The sequence below is a fragment of the Gigantopelta aegis genome, chromosome 4 (assembly GCF_016097555.1).
Source record: "Gigantopelta aegis isolate Gae_Host chromosome 4, Gae_host_genome, whole genome shotgun sequence".
NCBI classification, from domain to species: domain Eukaryota; kingdom Metazoa; phylum Mollusca; class Gastropoda; order Neomphalida; family Peltospiridae; genus Gigantopelta; species Gigantopelta aegis.
The window spans coordinates 108,100,307-108,119,226 of NC_054702.1; the positions used below are offsets into that span (position 1 = coordinate 108,100,307).

At 36.1% G+C, this 18,920-nt stretch overlaps 2 protein-coding genes across 5 annotated transcripts in view; one reads left to right on the forward strand and one right to left on the reverse strand.

Annotated features, from left to right (window-relative positions):
- The window catches only part of LOC121371710 (ectonucleoside triphosphate diphosphohydrolase 5-like), a 29,611-nt gene extending 28,423 nt beyond the window's left edge, over positions 1 to 1,188 (forward strand). For all 4 annotated transcript variants that reach the window (XM_041497803.1, XM_041497801.1, XM_041497805.1 and 1 more), the window contains exon 14: positions 272 to 1,188. In XM_041497803.1, the coding sequence (XP_041353737.1) occupies positions 272 to 355 (84 nt within the window). In that variant the 3' untranslated portion in view covers positions 356 to 1,188. The remainder of the gene's footprint in view (positions 1 to 271) is intronic.
- A 970-nt stretch (positions 1,189 to 2,158) lies between these two features.
- Positions 2,159 to 18,920, reverse strand: part of LOC121371709 (coadhesin-like) — a 23,303-nt gene continuing 6,541 nt past the window's right edge. Inside the window, exons 3-9 of the mRNA XM_041497800.1 lie at positions 17,537 to 17,728; positions 14,222 to 14,413; positions 9,460 to 9,651; positions 7,630 to 7,821; positions 6,111 to 6,302; positions 4,177 to 4,368; positions 2,159 to 3,152 (exon numbers count right to left, since the gene is read on the reverse strand). Coding sequence (XP_041353734.1) covers positions 2,860 to 3,152; positions 4,177 to 4,368; positions 6,111 to 6,302; positions 7,630 to 7,821; positions 9,460 to 9,651; positions 14,222 to 14,413; positions 17,537 to 17,728 — 1,445 coding nt within the window. The 3' untranslated portion in view covers positions 2,159 to 2,859. The remainder of the gene's footprint in view (positions 3,153 to 4,176; positions 4,369 to 6,110; positions 6,303 to 7,629; positions 7,822 to 9,459; positions 9,652 to 14,221; positions 14,414 to 17,536; positions 17,729 to 18,920) is intronic.

Here is an 18,920-nt window from a genome sequence, read left to right on the forward strand (position 1 = left end):
ATGTTATGAATGTTATGACCATGTCATAAAAAATATTGAGGGGAGTGATTAATTGCTCTCCTAATTAAGAAGAGCTATTTAAGATTTTACCCATTGCTACCATATAAATTCACATTTTAAGGGGAGGTAATTATTACTCTCCTTGAACTAGTCTCAGGAGAGTAGTGAGGTGTGAGAGTGGTGGCTCCCTTTAAACGGCACGAGGTCTGTGTTACTTAGAACTTGGTGATTCTTTGTTTTCTACTAATTAAAACCTGTCTTTCTGTTTCAGGTAAAGCATATAGAAAATGGTGGAGAGTTGAGCTGGTCTCTTGGGATGGCATATCATATACTTTCTTCTGTGATAGATGTGTAGCTGGCTGTCCAGCATTCATTTGTGTTTATTACTCATGTATCAATCAGCGAGAAAAACACTCATCCACTGAACGAAGGCAACCAGATATCATTTCTTTGCTCAGTAGCTAATTTCTGCTTGCTTCATTTTTCTAACAAAAGAACAAAAAATAGATCTGTTTATTGGAACATAGTTCTGCCGTTTAGACAGTTCCTTTTGATCCTTCATTTGGATGTATTAAATGTTGTTCTTTAGAATTAATTAATGGGTAACTCTTAGGCTTTATAAATTTCATTATTACATCATATCATTGGACGAACATAACTTACTACCTATAGTATAAATAAAGTATTTTGTGTCATTGTCAAGTCATCACAACATAATCTAAACAAAAATGTCTTTGGGTGGACTTTCTAGGTCTGTTTGGCAATGCTGCTCATTACTACATAATTATATGCTCAGTTGGTGCATTTTATAGCAATAAAAATTCCAAGATGGAAGCAATAAACTAGAACAAGATGGTACATCACTAATATTTATTACCTGTTTGACATTTTGTTAATTATAGAAACTATATTTTTATTGCATATATATACACACAAGTATATTGTTATACACCTAGACAATATGATTGATAGCATTTATTTTTATATATTTTTCATTTGATTTGACTGGAAGTACTTATGAGATTGATAACAATCATTTTATGCCTTCCATTTAATAACGGTTTTGTTTATGCAACAAAAACCACATGATCTTAGTGATAATATTTATGCACTTGGATGTTTTTTGTGCTAATTTTCTGAAATAATATGTATTTAACATGTTTTCTGAAATAATATGTATTTAACATGTTTTCTGTGTATTCTCTTGGCTTATATTGTGATATCAGTGCATGCAACTTGTTTTTACAAAATTTGTTACAGGGACTGTCCTCAGTTTATTGCCATTGTAAGATGTTTCTGACAAATAATGCCCTTTTAACGACTAAATTTGCACTTTAAGTACATTTTCTTGTGTATAATGTCAGTGTCTATATCCAATGTCAATTTGGTCATTGTAATGTTTGTAGAAGGTAGTTTTGAGACGAAATCTAGTTTGGCTTTCAGCGTTTTTACAAACATTAGCATGACCATATATATGATAAATATGCAGACACCGATATTCTAAACAAGAAAATGCATTGCATATGTACCAGTGGTCGTTAAAGAGGCTCTACTGGTTGGGAACATAGTACAAAAGCAGCAAACTCGGGACAGTCTCTGTAATATATATGGTTTTGTTTTGTTTTGCACTGTGCTTACTGACTGTAGCCACCTACCTATAGTCCATCCCACAGGGAACACCTTTTTTCATACTATGGATTTTACTACAAATTATTTATTTCCGAGCTGATTGTTTTGAAACTTGCACACAAAAATAGTAATTTTTTGTTATTTCGCAAACATTTTGCTTTTCTTCTAACATGAAATCAAAGTGAAATTATTAACAAAAAACATGTTTGTTTGTAGAAAGATAGGACAGTCTTCCATTTTGAACTAAGAGTAGAGTAGAGTAGCCTGTGTGGCAGCTGTGGGTTTCTTCTCACTGTGTACACATTACACAGTGTTGAAATAACTATAGTGACATACCAAACGGCCATTGTTTAAAATGTGCCGAGGTGACATCTGATTTTAATCTCCTCACTTCCAACATCTTATTAAAAAATAACTAACTGGCTTCGGAGAATTGAAAATTAGCATAACCCATTTTAGGTAAGGGACTGTTCAAATATTATGTAATGATATTTTTGTCACTAAATAAAATAAAACAAACAATCACACGCCCAGATAGACATCTAACTTTATTGCCAGGTTCAAACAGGATTATAATATACATTGTTGTATAATCCCAATCTGTAAATACTCTCTTGTTTAAATGTTTGGAGTGTGGTGCAAATGATATCATAGGACTTAAAAATCAGACATGCATAAATCCAATTTTGCATTACTTTCAGCAATGCTTAAAAAACAGATTGTTAAAATTAATTATATAACTGTTACCGGTACATTATTTGTTAATGTTGAATTGGGAAATGTTAATAATTGTTTATTGAAATAACATGCAGACATTTTTTTTTTAAAGTTCTTTGTTGTAAGAATGTGAAAACTCCCTTTTCAGCTACTGACAGTAAAAGCCAAAACTTTTGTTGTTTATGTCTGTTTTCAAATCTTCACTTAAAAATTGAATATTCTGTTACATTGTGATAACTGGTTTTTCATATTATATCCACAAGAAAATGAATAGCTATAGCCATTGTATTAAGAATTATAACTATTTATGATATGAAACAAAGTTAAGTTCATCTTTTAATTATTATTTTGTATTTAAACTCTACTTCAGATTCTCAAAAAGTACATGTACTTTTGTTGCCATGTGAATATTAAAAAACAAACTTACTTTTTTATTATTGATTTATGTATGACCATATTAAATAGCAATAGTTAATTTCTCTGGGTGCTACAGCATTCGTAACAGATTATATTTTAGCATGTGCCAAACACACACGCTTCTTGTTTGTTGTCCCACACAGTTCCTGGTGAACATGTAAACATGTACGGTTTTCCATTGACGCAATGGATGAACTGCCCACAGGTCGTCCCAGCGATGTAGGTGACTCCACTCGGGGGGCATTCCCCTTCGCACCTGTTGTAGGTGCTGCTCCACATGCTATTAGAGGGACATTGCTGGAGATCTGCGACCATGCCATTGCACTTGTAGAAGAGACGTTTATTCGACGGGTGTGCAATCAAGGTCTCTTTTCCTGGAGGGCATTTATCTGTAATCACCAGCAATGAAGTACACATTTACAGCGTTCTGTTAGTAGAGTTACATCAAATCAGTTCCTATTGCTAATAATATTTTCTTCTGAAACTGATATTACTAAGTAAGAAAGTAATGCATTAACCTACCTATGCATTTTATAACGTATTGCGCCTTAAAACATTTGGTCTACCTGCAAGGAAATTGGAGTGACGCATAGCATATAAAAGTTTTAAACTGTCAAAATGATGGACTTTCTCATTTCTGCTTTGGTTTATAGGAAAAATGTATTTGATAATATAATAAAATATGTAAAAAAAAGAAAAAAAGATAGTTACATAAGACAGTACGTGAAATCTAGACAAATGTGCATATATATTTATGTGTATGCATTTGAAAATGTATAAATTAATGGTGCTAACATTGGAGAGAGTTTTACATGCATACAATTTCTTAATCTAAAGCAATCCAGTAAGTAAATATAATTAATGGTGTTAATACTGTAGTCTTTTACATACATACAATTTCTTAATCTAAACCAATCCAGTAAGTAAATATAATTAATGGTGTTAATACTGTAGTCTTTTACATGCATACAATTTCTTAATCTAAAGCAATCTAGTAACTAAATATAATTAATGGTATTAATACTGTTATATGCATACAATTTCTTAATCTAATGCAATCCAGTAACTAAATATAATTAATGGTGTTAATACTGTTATATGCATACAATTTCTTAATCTAAAGCAGTCTAGTAACTAAATATAATTAATGGTGTTAATACTGTTATATGCATACAATTTCTTAATCTAATGCAATCCAGTAACTAAATATAATTAATGGTGTTCATACTGTTATATGCATACAATTTCTTAATCTAAGGCAATCCAGTAAGTAAATATAATTAATGGTGTTAATACTGTTATATGCATACAATTTCTTAATCTAAAGCAGTCTAGTAACTAAATATAAACGTAGATGTACAGTATATGCAAGAAAGGGAGGCAAAACGGGTAATCAATATGGTTATCACTAACCCCCACATTTATCTTGATTGCAGTGAACTGTTTTCTCCTCAGTTGTGTCCCCTTGACACCGTTTCCCACCGTGTTTCGGGACTGGGTTGTTGCATGTTCTCATCCTACTCTGCTTCATGCTTCCCGTCCCACACAGTCTGGAACACTCGGCAACGTCCTCCCACGCAGTCCAGTTACTCCAGCCACCATCCACTAGTCACACATTAAAGAACAAAAGCAATATTGAATCATTTTGATTTGTAGAAAGCAGGAAGGAAAGAAAGAAAGAAATAAACTGGCTGTTTAGTGACTAATGTATGGTTATATCAACCCATGATCAATAAAAATGCCATTACCAAGGAAAGAAAGAAAGAAATAAACTGGCTGTTTAGTGACTAATGTATGGTTATATCAACCCATGATCAAGAAAGATGGGGTAAAAATGCCATTACCAAGGAAAGAAAGAAAGAAATAAACTGGCTGTTTAGTGACTAATGTATGGTTATATCAACCCATGATCAAGAAAGATGGGGTAAAAATGCCATTACCAAGGAAAGAAAGAAAGAAATAAACTGGCTGTTTAGTGACTAATGTATGGTTATATCAACCCATGATCAAGAAAGATGGGGTAAAAATGCCATTACCAAGGAAAGAAAGAAAGAAATAAACTGGCTGTTTAGTGACTAATGTATGGTTATATCAACCCATGATCAAGAAAAATGCCATTACCAAGGAAAGAAAGAAAGAAATAAACTGGCTGTTTAGTGACTAATGTATGGTTATATCAACCCATGATCAAGAAAGATGGGGTAAAAATGCCATTACCAAGGAAAGAAAGAAAGAAATAAACTGGCTGTTTAGTGACTAATGTATGGTTATATCAACCCATGATCAAGAAAGATGGGGTAAAAATGCCATTACCAAGGAAAGAAAGAAAGAAATAAACTGGCTGTTTAGTGACTAATGTATGGTTATATCAACCCATGATCAAGAAAGATGGGGTAAAAATGCCATTACCAAGGAAAGAAAGAAAGAAATAAACTGGCTGTTTAGTGACTAATGTATGGTTATATCAACCCATGATCAAGAAAAATGCCATTACCAAGGAAAGAAAGAAAGAAATAAACTGGCTGTTTAGTGACTAATGTATGGTTATATCAACCCATGATCAAGAAAAATGCCATTACCAAGGAAAGAAAGAAAGAAATAAACTGGCTGTTTAGTGACTAATGTATGGTTATATCAACCCATGATCAAGAAAGATGGGGTAAAAATGCCATTACCAAGGAAAGAAAGAAAGAAATAAACTGGCTGTTTAGTGACTAATGTATGGTTATATCAACCCATGATCAAGAAAGATGGGGTAAAAATGCCATTACCAAGGAAAGAAAGAAAGAAATAAACTGGCTGTTTAGTGACTAATGTATGGTTATATCAACCCATGATCAAGAAGATGGGGTAAAAATGCCATTACCAAGGAAAGAAAGAAAGAAATAAACTGGCTGTTTAGTGACTAATGTATGGTTATATCAACCCATGATCAAGAAAGATGGGGTAAAAATGCCATTACCAAGGAAAGAAAGAAAGAAATAAACTGGCTGTTTAGTGACTAATGTATGGTTATATCAACCCATGATCAAGAAAGATGGGGTAAAAATGCCATTACCAAGGAAAGAAAGAAAGAAATAAACTGGCTGTTTAGTGACTAATGTATGGTTATATCAACCCATGATCAAGAAAGATAGGGTAAAAATGCCATTACCACCACAGGTTACTCATATTGAAAAGCAGCTAGGGATGTTTTATATGCACTTTTTATTAGATAGGACAGTACATACCATGGTCTTTGATGTACCAGTTGTGGATGGTGGTAGAACCCAATTTTACTGAGGGTGTTTATCTTAAAAAAGGCTAATTTGGTGTATTTAAGGACATCATGTGCTATGAACTCTCACCTGGGCAGGGTTCTTGGTTACAGGCTGAAGTCTCTGTGTTGGCACTGGATCCGGAACAGTTAAGTCCGCCGTGGGCTGGGGCAGGGTTACTACAGGTTCTGCTCTGGGTCCTCTCTTGGACACCACCTCCGCAGGGTTTCGTACAGGCGGTATAGTCACTCCAGTTACCCCAGTCTGACCATCCCCCATTCACTATAAATGTTTCGTAAAAAGAGCACCAAATTATATATACTGTAAAAAGAGCATCAAACTATATATCATATATGCATGTGCTGTAAAAAGAGCTCTGAATTATATGTACATATAAGTCTGTCACCTTACAGAGTCGACTGATTTTGGGGGGTGGGGATATTTTTTAATTTTGAAGTTGCAGACCTTAGTTTCAGCCCATAAAAAGGGACACTAAGTTTGGTTAATCTACAAGCATGTAACACAAAGTTGCAACAAAGAAACCTTCATTTTTAAATTTACGAAAAATGCATTTTGCAGTGTTACAAACACCAGGATGACCAGAAACACTCTAATGTACAGAAATGGATAATCTAAACGATGAAATATATAGTCATGTCTTAATTCATTTAATAGAAATCATATTTCATTCATTGTCATACACTGTATTTTGTGTCATCTAAGGGTGAAAAAAAAGAAGTGAAATAAGCATATCGGGGGAGGGGGGGGGGGGGGTAAAAAGAAAATATTTGTTAATCCACACTAAGATGAATAGGGTGTTGATTTGTAAAAAAAAAAGGGCCAACATATAGGTTTGGTGGCTATATTTAAGTATAACTAAATCTATAGTCCATCCCATTCTCCTACAAAAATGTTTTGTAAATAATTTCAGTTTGGTTTGACATAAAAAGGAAAGTAAAAGTGTTTTGGAAATAACCCCAAAATACTATTTTTGTGTGCAGTTGAGAAAACAATCGTCTCAGAAATACACAATCATTCTGAGAGTACTGCTAAAGCAATACATGTCCCCTGCCGGGCCCAACAAATGTTCGTATCTCCTAAATTCAAAGGTCATAACTCTGTAAACAAATTTGTTAAATTGCAATAAAAGTCGAACATGATCTGTAACAGAACCTGATAAAATTGTACACAAAATTTCATCTCGATATCTTGAGGCATTACCCAAAAAAAAGGGTGAAAAACTAATTATCTTATTTCCTAAATTCAAGGGTCGTAACACTGTGAAAAAATTGATAAATTGCTATGAAAGTCAAACTTGATGTAACCCCAATAGCCAACGATTAATTAATCAATGTGCTCTAGTGGTGTCGTTAAACAAAACAAACTTTTAACTTGATATGTAGCAGTACACGATAAAGCTATACACAAAATTTTAGCTCAATATCTCGGATGAAAAAAAAACATCCGGAAAACTGTATATGGGACAGACAGACAGGTTGGACCGGCAGGGGACTGATAACTTATAGTAAATTTTATCGTATGAAAAAAAGGCATTGCTGTTGGAAGGACTATAGTTTATTGAAGAACATCATGTGCTATGAACTCTCACCTGGGCAGGGTTCTTGATTACAGGCTGAAGTCTCCGTGTTGACACTGGATCCGGAACAGTTAAGTCCGCCAAGGGCTGGGGCAGGGTTACTACAGGTTCTGCTCTGGGTCCTCTCCTGGACACCACCTCCGCAGGGTTTCGTACAGGCGGTATAGTCACTCCAGTTACCCCAGTCTGACCATCCCCCATTCACTATAAATGTTTCGCAAAAAGAGCACCAAATTATATATACTGTAAAAAGAGCATGAAACTATATATCGTATGCATGTGCTGTAAAAAGAGCTCTGAATTATATGTACATATAAGTCTGTCACCTTACAGAGTCGACTGATTTTGGGGGGTGGGGATATTTTTTAATTTTGAAGTTACAGACCTTAGTTTCAGCCCATAAAAGTGGACACTAAGTTTGGTTAATCTACAAGCATGTAACACATCTATAAAGTTGCAACAAAGAAACCTTCACTTTTAAATTCACAAAAAATGCATTTTGCAGTGTTACAAACACCAGGATGACCAGAAACACTGGATAATCTAAACGATGAAATATATAGTCATGTCTTAAAGGAATGTTAAAGTAAGGCTTTTGGACTGGTGTGCATATTCAATGATACATAATGCACATTATTGCTTAATATCAACAAGTATAATCGTATAGTTAATTAATAAAACGGTTAAATGTGACGGCTATTATATATAACGGGCGCAGCCATTTTGTACCATCTCAGTGAATACACCCTCTGGCGAGCTCGTGGTTACGTAATACCTAACGTGTCACGTCAGGAATTAGTCTTTGAACTGAAGAAACAAAACATACCTGATTTTTGCGGATGCATCGCAATGTTCTGTAATAATATTCATCCCAGTAACACAGCAACGTGTATATGGTTTATTTTTCAATACAAAATAAACCACCATTGTCAAAATGTTGAAATAACTGTATTATATTTTGTATATAAATTAACCCACGTACTGAAATAATAGTTGGAGTGTTTTCTTGTTTAATTGGTCTTTTCTTTCCGTGGCCTGTACCTGTGGCTCTTGATTGGCAGGTGTATATTTAGACGGTCCCTAGACACTGTGTCTAGACACACTAAAAAGACATGCCTTTTATGAAGATCACAGGGTATTGTGTGATAACCTCAAATCGTAATGGACTTTACCAGCTTTATTACTGTAAGTAATTCTGTAACACCCTTGATTAAGTAGACTTTCCCATCTAAAATCACAAAACTGACCAATTACGTAGTCCCAGAGAAAAGAAAAGTATCACTTGGGTATCGTGAGTGGTCGTTTTTGCTCGAACGTATCGTACCAATAGGCCTAATAATATGCATTTTTTCTTTTGATTTAAAAAAAAATATATATACTATAACTCCATTTCGTTATATTGATGCAAATTGAAATATATTTAGTTAAATAGTTTATTATACTTTCAAGTCATTTATGTTGTTTTACAAGTCAGGGTTGATAAAAGTGAAGCGCCTTGTCGTAAATTAGAGCATTTGCGAAAAAATTGATAAATTACTATGAAAGTCAAACTTGATGTAATCCCAATAGCCGACGATTAATTAATCAGTGTGCTCTAGTGGTGTCGTTAAACAAAACAAACTTTAACTTGATATGTAACAGTACACGATAAAGCTATACACAAAATTTTAGCTCAATATCTTGGATGAAAGAAAAACATCTGGAAAACTGTATATGGGACAGACCGACAGGTTGGACCGGCAGGGGACTAATAACTTGCAGTAAATTTCATCGTATGAAAAAAAAGGCATTCCTGTTGGAAGGACTATAGTTTATTTAAGAACATAGGCTATGAATTCTCACCCAGGCAGGGTTCTTGGTTACAGGCTGAAGTCTCCGTGTTGACACTGGATCCGGAACAGTCATGTCCGCCGTGGGCTGGGGCAGGATTACTACAGGTTCTGCTCTGGGTCCTCTCCTGGACACCACCTCCGCAGGGTTTCGTACAGGCGCTGTAGTCACTCCAGTTACCCCAGTCTGACCATCCCCCATTCACTGTACGTTTTGTAAAAAGAGCACCAAATGTCATGTCCTGTCATAGGGTTTTACGTGCACATTCAGAACAAGCTGTTGTAGCGCACGCCTGTCGTGGCACAAGAGCCGGCCTTGGCCGGCTCCTCCGTCCATGACAGGAAAGGTGGGGGGAGGGGAGAGGAGAGCAAGGGAGCACCAGCAGCCCGATCAAATCGGTAGCAGGCGGGTGGGGGTGGTGGTGGTGCTATGGAATTTGAATGGAGCAGTTAAATGCCAAAGAGAAAAGGGTGCGCAATTTTGATGGAGGGAATTTGGCGCAACTTTGAACGGTCGGTCGAAAGGTAAATGGCCGAGCCAATATAGGTTTTGATATCGGTGAATCAAGAGTAGCTCGTTAATTCTAGACCTCTACGATGCTGTGGTGTCTCCCTAGGTTGCCCAACCTGAGCACCAAATTATAATTACATGTATATATACAAGGCCGTAGCTAGCAGGGGGGCAAGGGGGGGGGGGCAAAGGGGGCATTTGCCCCCCCCCCCCGAAAAATTTCGGAAAGCACTATATAAACTTAAATGGAGTTTTAGACTATGAACTACTCAGTTGCCCCCCCCCCCAAAAAAAATCCTAGCTACAGCCCTGATATATATATATATATATATATATATATATATGTACTGTAAAAAATAACACCAAATTATATATACTCACGGAAAAAAGTTCCTGTGCATCATTGTATTTCAGTGAGAACTATATTTTTAAAATTAAAAAATATTATGTAGTTTTTTTCGTCGTGAAACAAATTAAAATTAGCTCCACTATTATATGTGGATCTAACAGCAGCCCGTTGGAGCTCATGTCCAGTTGACCTTTCATTCGACCAATCAAAACCTTAGTTGCAGAATCATGCCAGTGATTTGAAAAGAATTTGAAAACATTTGGGATTATGCGAAATAATTCGGATGAATTACGAAGTATGCCGGAAACTAATTGCAATATAAAATTTTATATAAAATTTGTTTCAAGACGAAAAAACAAACAAACCCCGTGATGGTATAGCCATAAAATCTGTTTATACTAGTATACAATCCAAAGTTTATTATTGCACTTTTCCCCCTGTTTTTTCAATGTTGAAATAGACCAACAAGTTCGCCTATTACATAAAAGTCTCGCCCGATATTTTTAGAATTTGTATGCTCCCGAACAATGCTATAAAAGGCGAAGTGTAATTGGTCGATATTTAAATTGTTATTTATGTATGGAAATGGATAATCTAAACAATACATTTTAAGTAATGTCAGATTTGTTTAGATTTCAGCATGCAGCACCCATCTGCAAAAAGCTGTCATGGCAGATGCTGACGATCCCATGTCTTTGTTTACTTCCATTTTGAGTTAGGTTACAGTGCAGAGGAAACTATTCCTAAGACTTCTGCAATACCGAAACGTTTCAAAAACCTTGGTTTAATAATACTTGCAAAGATACAATCAAAGAGCGAAACAGGACCCTTGAGAGATTCAAACGTGAACGTATCGAGAATAACCTGAATGGATATCGCATTGCTAGGGCCAAGGCTCGTAGAGAGATAAGAGTAAGAAATTATCTTGTGCAAAGTATGTCTCCAAGCTGAATTCTCAAACATCTATAAAATATGTCTGGAATAGGATCCATAAAACCAAAGGAAAAGACACCAATAACAATTTGTCTATCAATCTCGTCTCGTGGGGACATTACCAATACCTTAGCAGACGACTTTTCACATAATTCATCTTCTGTTTTTATATGCCTTTAAATTTGTTACAAATGAAGCTGAAAAACAGCCTATTAACTTTTCATTTGAGAATGCTGAAGTATACAACAGACCCTTCTAAGTGGAATAATTGCAGGACATAGAGCTCATGATACTTCAGTAGGACCAGATGAAATACAGTATAGTGTAGTTACAAAAACATCTACCTCAATCATCACTATTGGGTGTTTTAAAAATATTTAATAAAATCTGGTTTTCGGGTGATTTTCCATCTGATTAGAGGAAGACAATTATTATTCCTATTCCTAAGCCTAGTAAGGATCCCACCAATCCTACCAGTTATTGGCCTATTTCTTTGACAAGATGCATTCGTAAAACCATGGAACGAATGATAAACCGTAGACGTGTCTGGTATTTTGAGTCTTACAAATGTGTAATGTGGATTCAGAACCAGACGTAGCAAGGTTGATCGTCATGTTAAATTTGAAACGTTTTGCGAGGAAGATTTTATACAAAAACAGCAACTAGGTATCGGTCTTTTTTCTTTCTTCTTTATTATTATTTTTTTTTCTTCTTTTTTTTTGACAAGGCTTATAATACTATGTCATAGTACGGATTTTTTATATTTTTTTTTAGCTCGTTATATGTCGATGATTATCAGATATGAGTACGATTGAACGTCAGTTGCAGCTTTGTTTGAATAAACTTCAACAATGGGCAAATAATAATGGATTTCAATTCTCAAAGTCAGACTGTCTGTATTCATATCTTCAATAAATGACGTCACCATTTAGATCCAGCTGTTTCTGGACCAAAAAAAAAACCGACTCCAGTTGTGAAGGAGACCACATTATATTTGTGGGGTTATATTTGATAGGAGGCTATATTTTGATTCCCATTTAAAATATGTTAGAAAGAAGGGGTTAAAGACCCTCAATATTTTAAACGTTATTGGCAAGACTGAATGGGAAGTAGGCCGAAAGGTTATGTTCCGTCTGTATAGATATTTAGTTACATGTATATCAAAACCTGATTATGGGAGGAAATTTGTATGGGTCGTCTGGCAAGTCTTATTTGTAGATGCTAGATCCAATACACAACTAGGGATTTAGGCTCCTGTGGATAGTTTGTACGTTGATGTACACGAACCTAGTTTATTGCACTTTTCCCCCTGTTTTTTCAATGTTGAAATAGACCAACAAGTTCGCCTATTACATAAATAGTCTCGCCCGATATTTTTAGAATTTGTATGCTCCCGAATAACGCTATAAAAGGCGAAGTATAATTGGTCGATAATTAAATTGTTATTTATAGATGAAATGTCACCTGGACATGGGAGTCCACGCAATGCTGTTAGATCTACTGGCTAGACCCAGTAGATTTAATTTTAATTAGATTGGAAGTCGCAGACCCTAGTTACAGCATGTGAAAATAGACATTATGTTTGCTTAAAGGGACACACCCTAGTTACGGCTAGTTGTTAACCATTACGGCGTTGTTTTTCGCTATTAAACCCATTTTTTCACAAATAAAATTGCACTTTACTTACCGTTTATTATTTAGAATATACATTTCCATTCACCTGAAGTGTTTTTTGGTAATCCTGGTAATCCTGGTGTTTGTAATACCACAAAATGCATTTTTCGTATTTCTGAAAAACGGACGCACGTTTGAGAAAAAAGCCGTTGAGCAGACAAGGTCTAATCTATTTTTAGACGGGATATTTCCATTTCAATGTCACAGACGTTGGTATACCACGTGACCGTTATCATTTTGGTTCGGTTTGTTTTCTCGTGCACAGTTCGCGCAATCAACATCCGATTTGTTGTCGTTCATTTGTGAGATTTTTCTTCACAGTTCGTGAACATTTTCAGTAACAATAAAGTTCAGACAAGTAAGTATCTCAATACAAAACGTTACAAACCCTTAAAACCAATAATTTTGCTAAGTCCTACGATATCTGGAGAGGGGATACAGTCAGGAAAGAACAGTTTTTACATGTCCAGGAGAGGTGAAAAGAACGCACCCCAAGTCTGTGAGATTTGTCGTGACGTAGGCATTGTTGTGCTTCGAGCGACATCTACCGGTGACATCAGAATACAAACTTTCAAAATTATTTCAAGCAATTGGGACATGGGGATTCCCATGGTATTTATCGATATAAAACCTGCATTTCACTCCATTTGATAAAAACGTGATCTAAGTGTGTTACAGGTTTGTAGATTAACCAAATTATAATTTATTTTCGCTGGATGGAACTAGGGTGTGCGGCTTTAATTTACAAACCTGTAATACATTTGTATAAAATTACAATAACGCGAATCAAGAGTGTGACATTGAAACGCGGAAATACTCTAAACATAGACTAAATCTAGTCTCCATAACGGTTACTTCTCAGTGGTGTGTGCATTTTTAGAATTATGAAAAATGCATTTCGCAATATTACAAACACCAGGATGACCAGAAACACTCAGATGTATGGAAATGGATAATCTAAACAATAAATTTTAAGTAATGTCAGATTTGTTTATGTATGGTCATAGAATGAACTATTGGCAGGGAAGGCAGAACACCCAACAGTTGTGCTTTCAGGAATCAGTTTTGTATATTTTCGGGTTTTATTTGACACTTCAACGGCTACTATTATTAGCTTATAACTGATCAGTGCCAACAAATACAGTATCAATTAAAATTAAATAGGTAATATATGTACACGACCTATAAACAAAGCTGCATATCGCAAAATACGCATGCTATACATAATGTTTATGCATATCTTTATAAAAACTCTCTTCATTTTAAATATAGGCCTATTGGTGCATATTTGAACTATTGATAATATACCTGGACATCTTTGTAGGTTACACTTGGATCTCTGGCTTTGAGAGGAAGAACCCGAGCAGTACCGTCCACCATTTGCAGGTCGCGGGTTGGTGCAGCTTCTAGTCCGAGAATGGACCCGAGTCCCACCTCCACACGACCTGCTACAAGAACTGTACGGACCCCATGAACTCCATCCTGACCAACCACCGTTTACTGCAAGTAATTAAAGCGACAGATCAGCATCACATTCAGCAACATTATCTTGGTTCGATTAGCATTTGATAGTAATTCAAAACAATTTTGCTTAAAAGGTTTTTGCATAATTTCTATCACAGTATCCTATTATTTAAAAAACTGTATTCCTCGTTAAAGTTATCATAAATGGTATTAAATCTAGAGGGTGGAAGCGAAGTTAGAGAGAGAGACAAGCAGACAGAGAGGCCAAGATCAATGGAGAATAAATGTCACAAAGGTTATGCAAAATAGTGGTAGATTCCATGAATGCCTATCTAGTGCCTCGTCTATAGGTCAGACACTCTCAAGGAGATCCTTTACTGGATATGTCCATCGCTCTTGCACCAACACAGCGGCCTTTAAACACAGAGCTACATTCTGCTCATGACACGATACTAATAGTATTTGTGAGGATATCAAGATATAAACATCAGAGGTAAATAATTGAAAGACCTAATTCTCAAAAATGACTTAATTTTATTTATTGACAAAAGTCATACATATTTTCATTCTGCCAGCGGTTCGTTTTGTTGAGTTCTCCTGGAGAGTCCAGACCCTTGTGGTAGTGACCACTTTCCAATTATGTTGGAGAATGATGGACCACCATGTCTTGAAAGGGCCCAGGGGAGGAAGCTGAGAAAGGACGATAGTGATCGGTCCCATGTCTTTGTTTAGTTCCATTTTGAGGTAGGCTACATTGCAGATGAAACTATTCCTAACGTTTCAAAAACCTTGGTTTAATAATACTTGTGTAACCGGGTGTTTTAAACTACATTCACTACACACATACTATTTTAAAACACTGTTCACATAGTTTTATTGTCAGGTTATACTTGTGCAGGCTTTCTTTGTTTTCCTGCTTTCTCTGGTTTTCTGGGCTTGGGTTGTGCTCACTGACAACTCAGTTCTTGCAAGCCCAATGTCATTGTTTCTGTGTTCTCCTGGTCAAAAGCTTTATGACATTCAAGGAGAACAGACCACTTATGAGAAGACAAGCTTTTATTCACAGCAACTGCAAATGCTGAAGTATACAACAAGTATATAAGTGGAATAATTGCAGGACACAGAGCTCATGATACTTCAGTAGGACCAGATGAAATACAGTATAGTGTAATTACAAAAACATCTACCTCAATCATCACTATTGGGTCTTTTAAAAATATTTAATAAAATCTGGTTTTCGGGTGATTTTCCATCTGATTAGAGGAAGACAATTATTATTCCTATTCCTAAGCCTAGTAAGGATCCCACCAATCCTACCAGTTATTGGCCTATTTCTTTGACAAGATGCATTCGTAAAACCATGGAACGAATGATAAACCGTAGACGTGTCTGGTATTTCGAGTCTTACAAATGTGTAATGTGGATTCAGAACCAGACGTAGCAAGGTTGATCGTCATGTTTGAAACGTTTTGCGGGGAAGCTTTCATACAGAATCAGCATTTGGTATCAGTCTTCTTCTTTTCTTTTTTTTTTCTTCTTTTTTTTTTTTGATAAAGCTTACAATACCACGTCATAGTATGGAATTTTAAAAGACCTCCATGGCATGGGCCTCAGAGGTCGACTTCCTGATGTTATTATTTTTTTTTTTTTAAAGAACAAAAAGAGGGATCTACTTTATCCGATTCTCACTCCCACGAGATGGGTGTGACTCAAGGTAGTATCCTGTCAATAACAGCATCACTCAGAGCTTAAAACCTGGTGTTGATAGCTAGTTATATATTATGTCGATGATTTTGAGATACGAGTACGATTGAACGTCAATTGCAACTTTGTTTGAATAAACTTTAACAATGGGCAAATCACAATGGATTTCAATTCTCAAAGTCAAAGACTGTCTGTATTCATAGCTTCAATAAACGACGTCACCATTTAGATCCACAGCTGTTTCTGGACAAAACTCGACTCCAGTTGTGAAGGAGACCACATTATATTTGGGGGGTTATATTTGACAGGAGGCTATATTGTGTTCCCCATTTAAAATATGTTAAAAGGTAGGGGTTAAAGACCATCAATATTTTATAAGGTTATTAGCAAAACTGAATGGAGAATAGACTGAAAGGTTATGCTCCGTCTGTATAGATATCCAGTTATATCAAAACCTGATTATGGGTCGGCTGGCAAGTCTTATTTGTAGATGCTAAAATCCAATACACAACCAGGGACTTAGGCTCATGTGGATAGTTTGTACGTTGATGTACACGAACCTAGTTTGGGTGCTAGACGTGCAAAACTTTCTCTGCAGTATGCTGCCAAGCTTAAATAATTACCGAACCATCCTGAACATACTGTGGTGTTTGATAACAAATATATGAAGTTGTTTGACTCGAGGCTGAATGCCATTTGAACATTTGGTCTTCGCATTACGCAGTGTTTATCAGTTTCCAAAATTGATTTAATCGACATTTTGGAAACACCTTTATATTTTGTTTTGCCACATTGGTGTATCAAACCACCCAAAACTGTATTCGACCTTGTGCAGTTTAAGAAAGATTATACAAATGCTGTTATATATAAACAACAGTTCATGGAAAGCAAAGACAGGTACCGTGATTACATTGCTGTTTATACACACGGATCACGAGATGGGAATTCCGTGGCTTCTGCGACAGTTTTGTCATCAGACACAATATTTTCCATCAGATTGCCCGATTCGGCATCTATATTTACTGCTGAAATTTTTAAAATCATTAAAGCCTTAAAAGAGATAAAGGATTAATGTATATCAAAACATATTATTTGCACAGTCTCACTTTCGTGACTCCAAGCATTACAATACATGCAGTTAGAGCATCCTTTGGTTGGGATGGTGATACGAAGTGCGTCTTTTTACCAATTGCCAATAAATATGTTATATTCTATTGGGTTCCTAGCCATGTTGGCATTACGGTCAGTGCCAACAAATGCGGTATCAATTAAAATTAAACAGGTAATATGTGTACACGGCCTATAAACAAAGCCTAACACGAAAATATACACCCATTTCAGCTGCATATCGCAAAATACGCATGCTATACATAATGTTTATGCATATCTTTATAAAAACTCTCTTCATTTTAAATATAGGCCTATTGGTGCATATTTGAACTATTGAGAATATACCTGGACATCCTCGTAGGTTACACTTGGATCTCTGGCTTTGAGAGGAAGAACCCGAGCAGTACCGTCCACCATTTGCAGGTAGCGGGTTGGTGCAGCTTCTCGTCCGAGAATGTACCTGAGTCCCACCTCCACACGACCTGCTACAAGAACTGTACGAACCCCATGAACTCCATCCTGACCAACCACCGTGTACTGCAAGTAATCAAAGCGACAACCAGCATCACATTCAGCAACATTATCTTGGTTCGATTAGCATTTGATACTAATTTTAATCAGAATACCGTACTCGATGAAATATAACTGCTTCCTATATACATATATATATATATATTAAAAACAATTTTGCTTTAAAAGTGTTTGCATAATTTCTATCACAATATCCTATTATTTCAAAAACTGTTTACCTCGTTAAAGTTAGCACAAATGGTATTAAGCCTAGAAGGTGGAAGCGAAGTTAGAGAGACGGGCAGACAGAGAGGTCAAGATCAGTGGATAATACATGTCACACAGGCTATGATAAATAGTGGTAGACTCCATGACATATAGGTCAGACATTCTCAGGGAGATCCTTTACTGGATATGTCCATCGATCGTGCATCAACACAGCGGCCTTTAAACACAGAGCTACATTCTGCTCATGTCACAATACTAATAGTATTTTGGGGGATATCAGGATGTAAATATCAGAGGTAAATAATTGAAAGATCTAATTCTCAAAAATTACTTAATTTTATTTATTGACAAAAGTCATACAGATTTTCATTCTGCAAGTGATTCGTTTTGTTGATTTCTTCTGGAGAGTCCAGACCCTTGTGGTAGTGTCCACTTTCCAATTATGTTGGAGAATGATGGACCACCATGTCTTGAAAGGGCCCAGTGGAGGAAGCTGAGAAAGGAAGATGGTGATCGGTTTCAGCATCTGTGCAGCACTCATCTGCAAAAAGCTGCCATGACAGATGCTGACGATCCCATGTCTTTGTTTACTTCCATTTTGAGTTAGGCTACAGTGCAGAGGAAACTATTCCTAAGACGTCTGCAATACCGAAACGTTTCAAAAACATTGGTTTAATAATACAATCAAAGAGCGAAACAGGACCCTTGAGAGATTCAAACGTGAACATCACGAGAATAACCTGAATGGATATCACATTGCTAGGGCTAAGGCTCGTAGAGAGATAAGAGTAAGAGCAAAGCAAGGCTCCTGTGGATAGTTTGTACGTTGATGTACACGAACCTAGTGTGGGTGCTAGACGTGCAAAACGTTCTCTGCAGTATGCTGCCAAGATTAAATCATTACCGAACCATCTTGAACATAATGTGGTGTTTGATAACAAATCTATGAAGTTGTTTGACGCGAGGCCGAATGCCATCCGAACATTTGGTC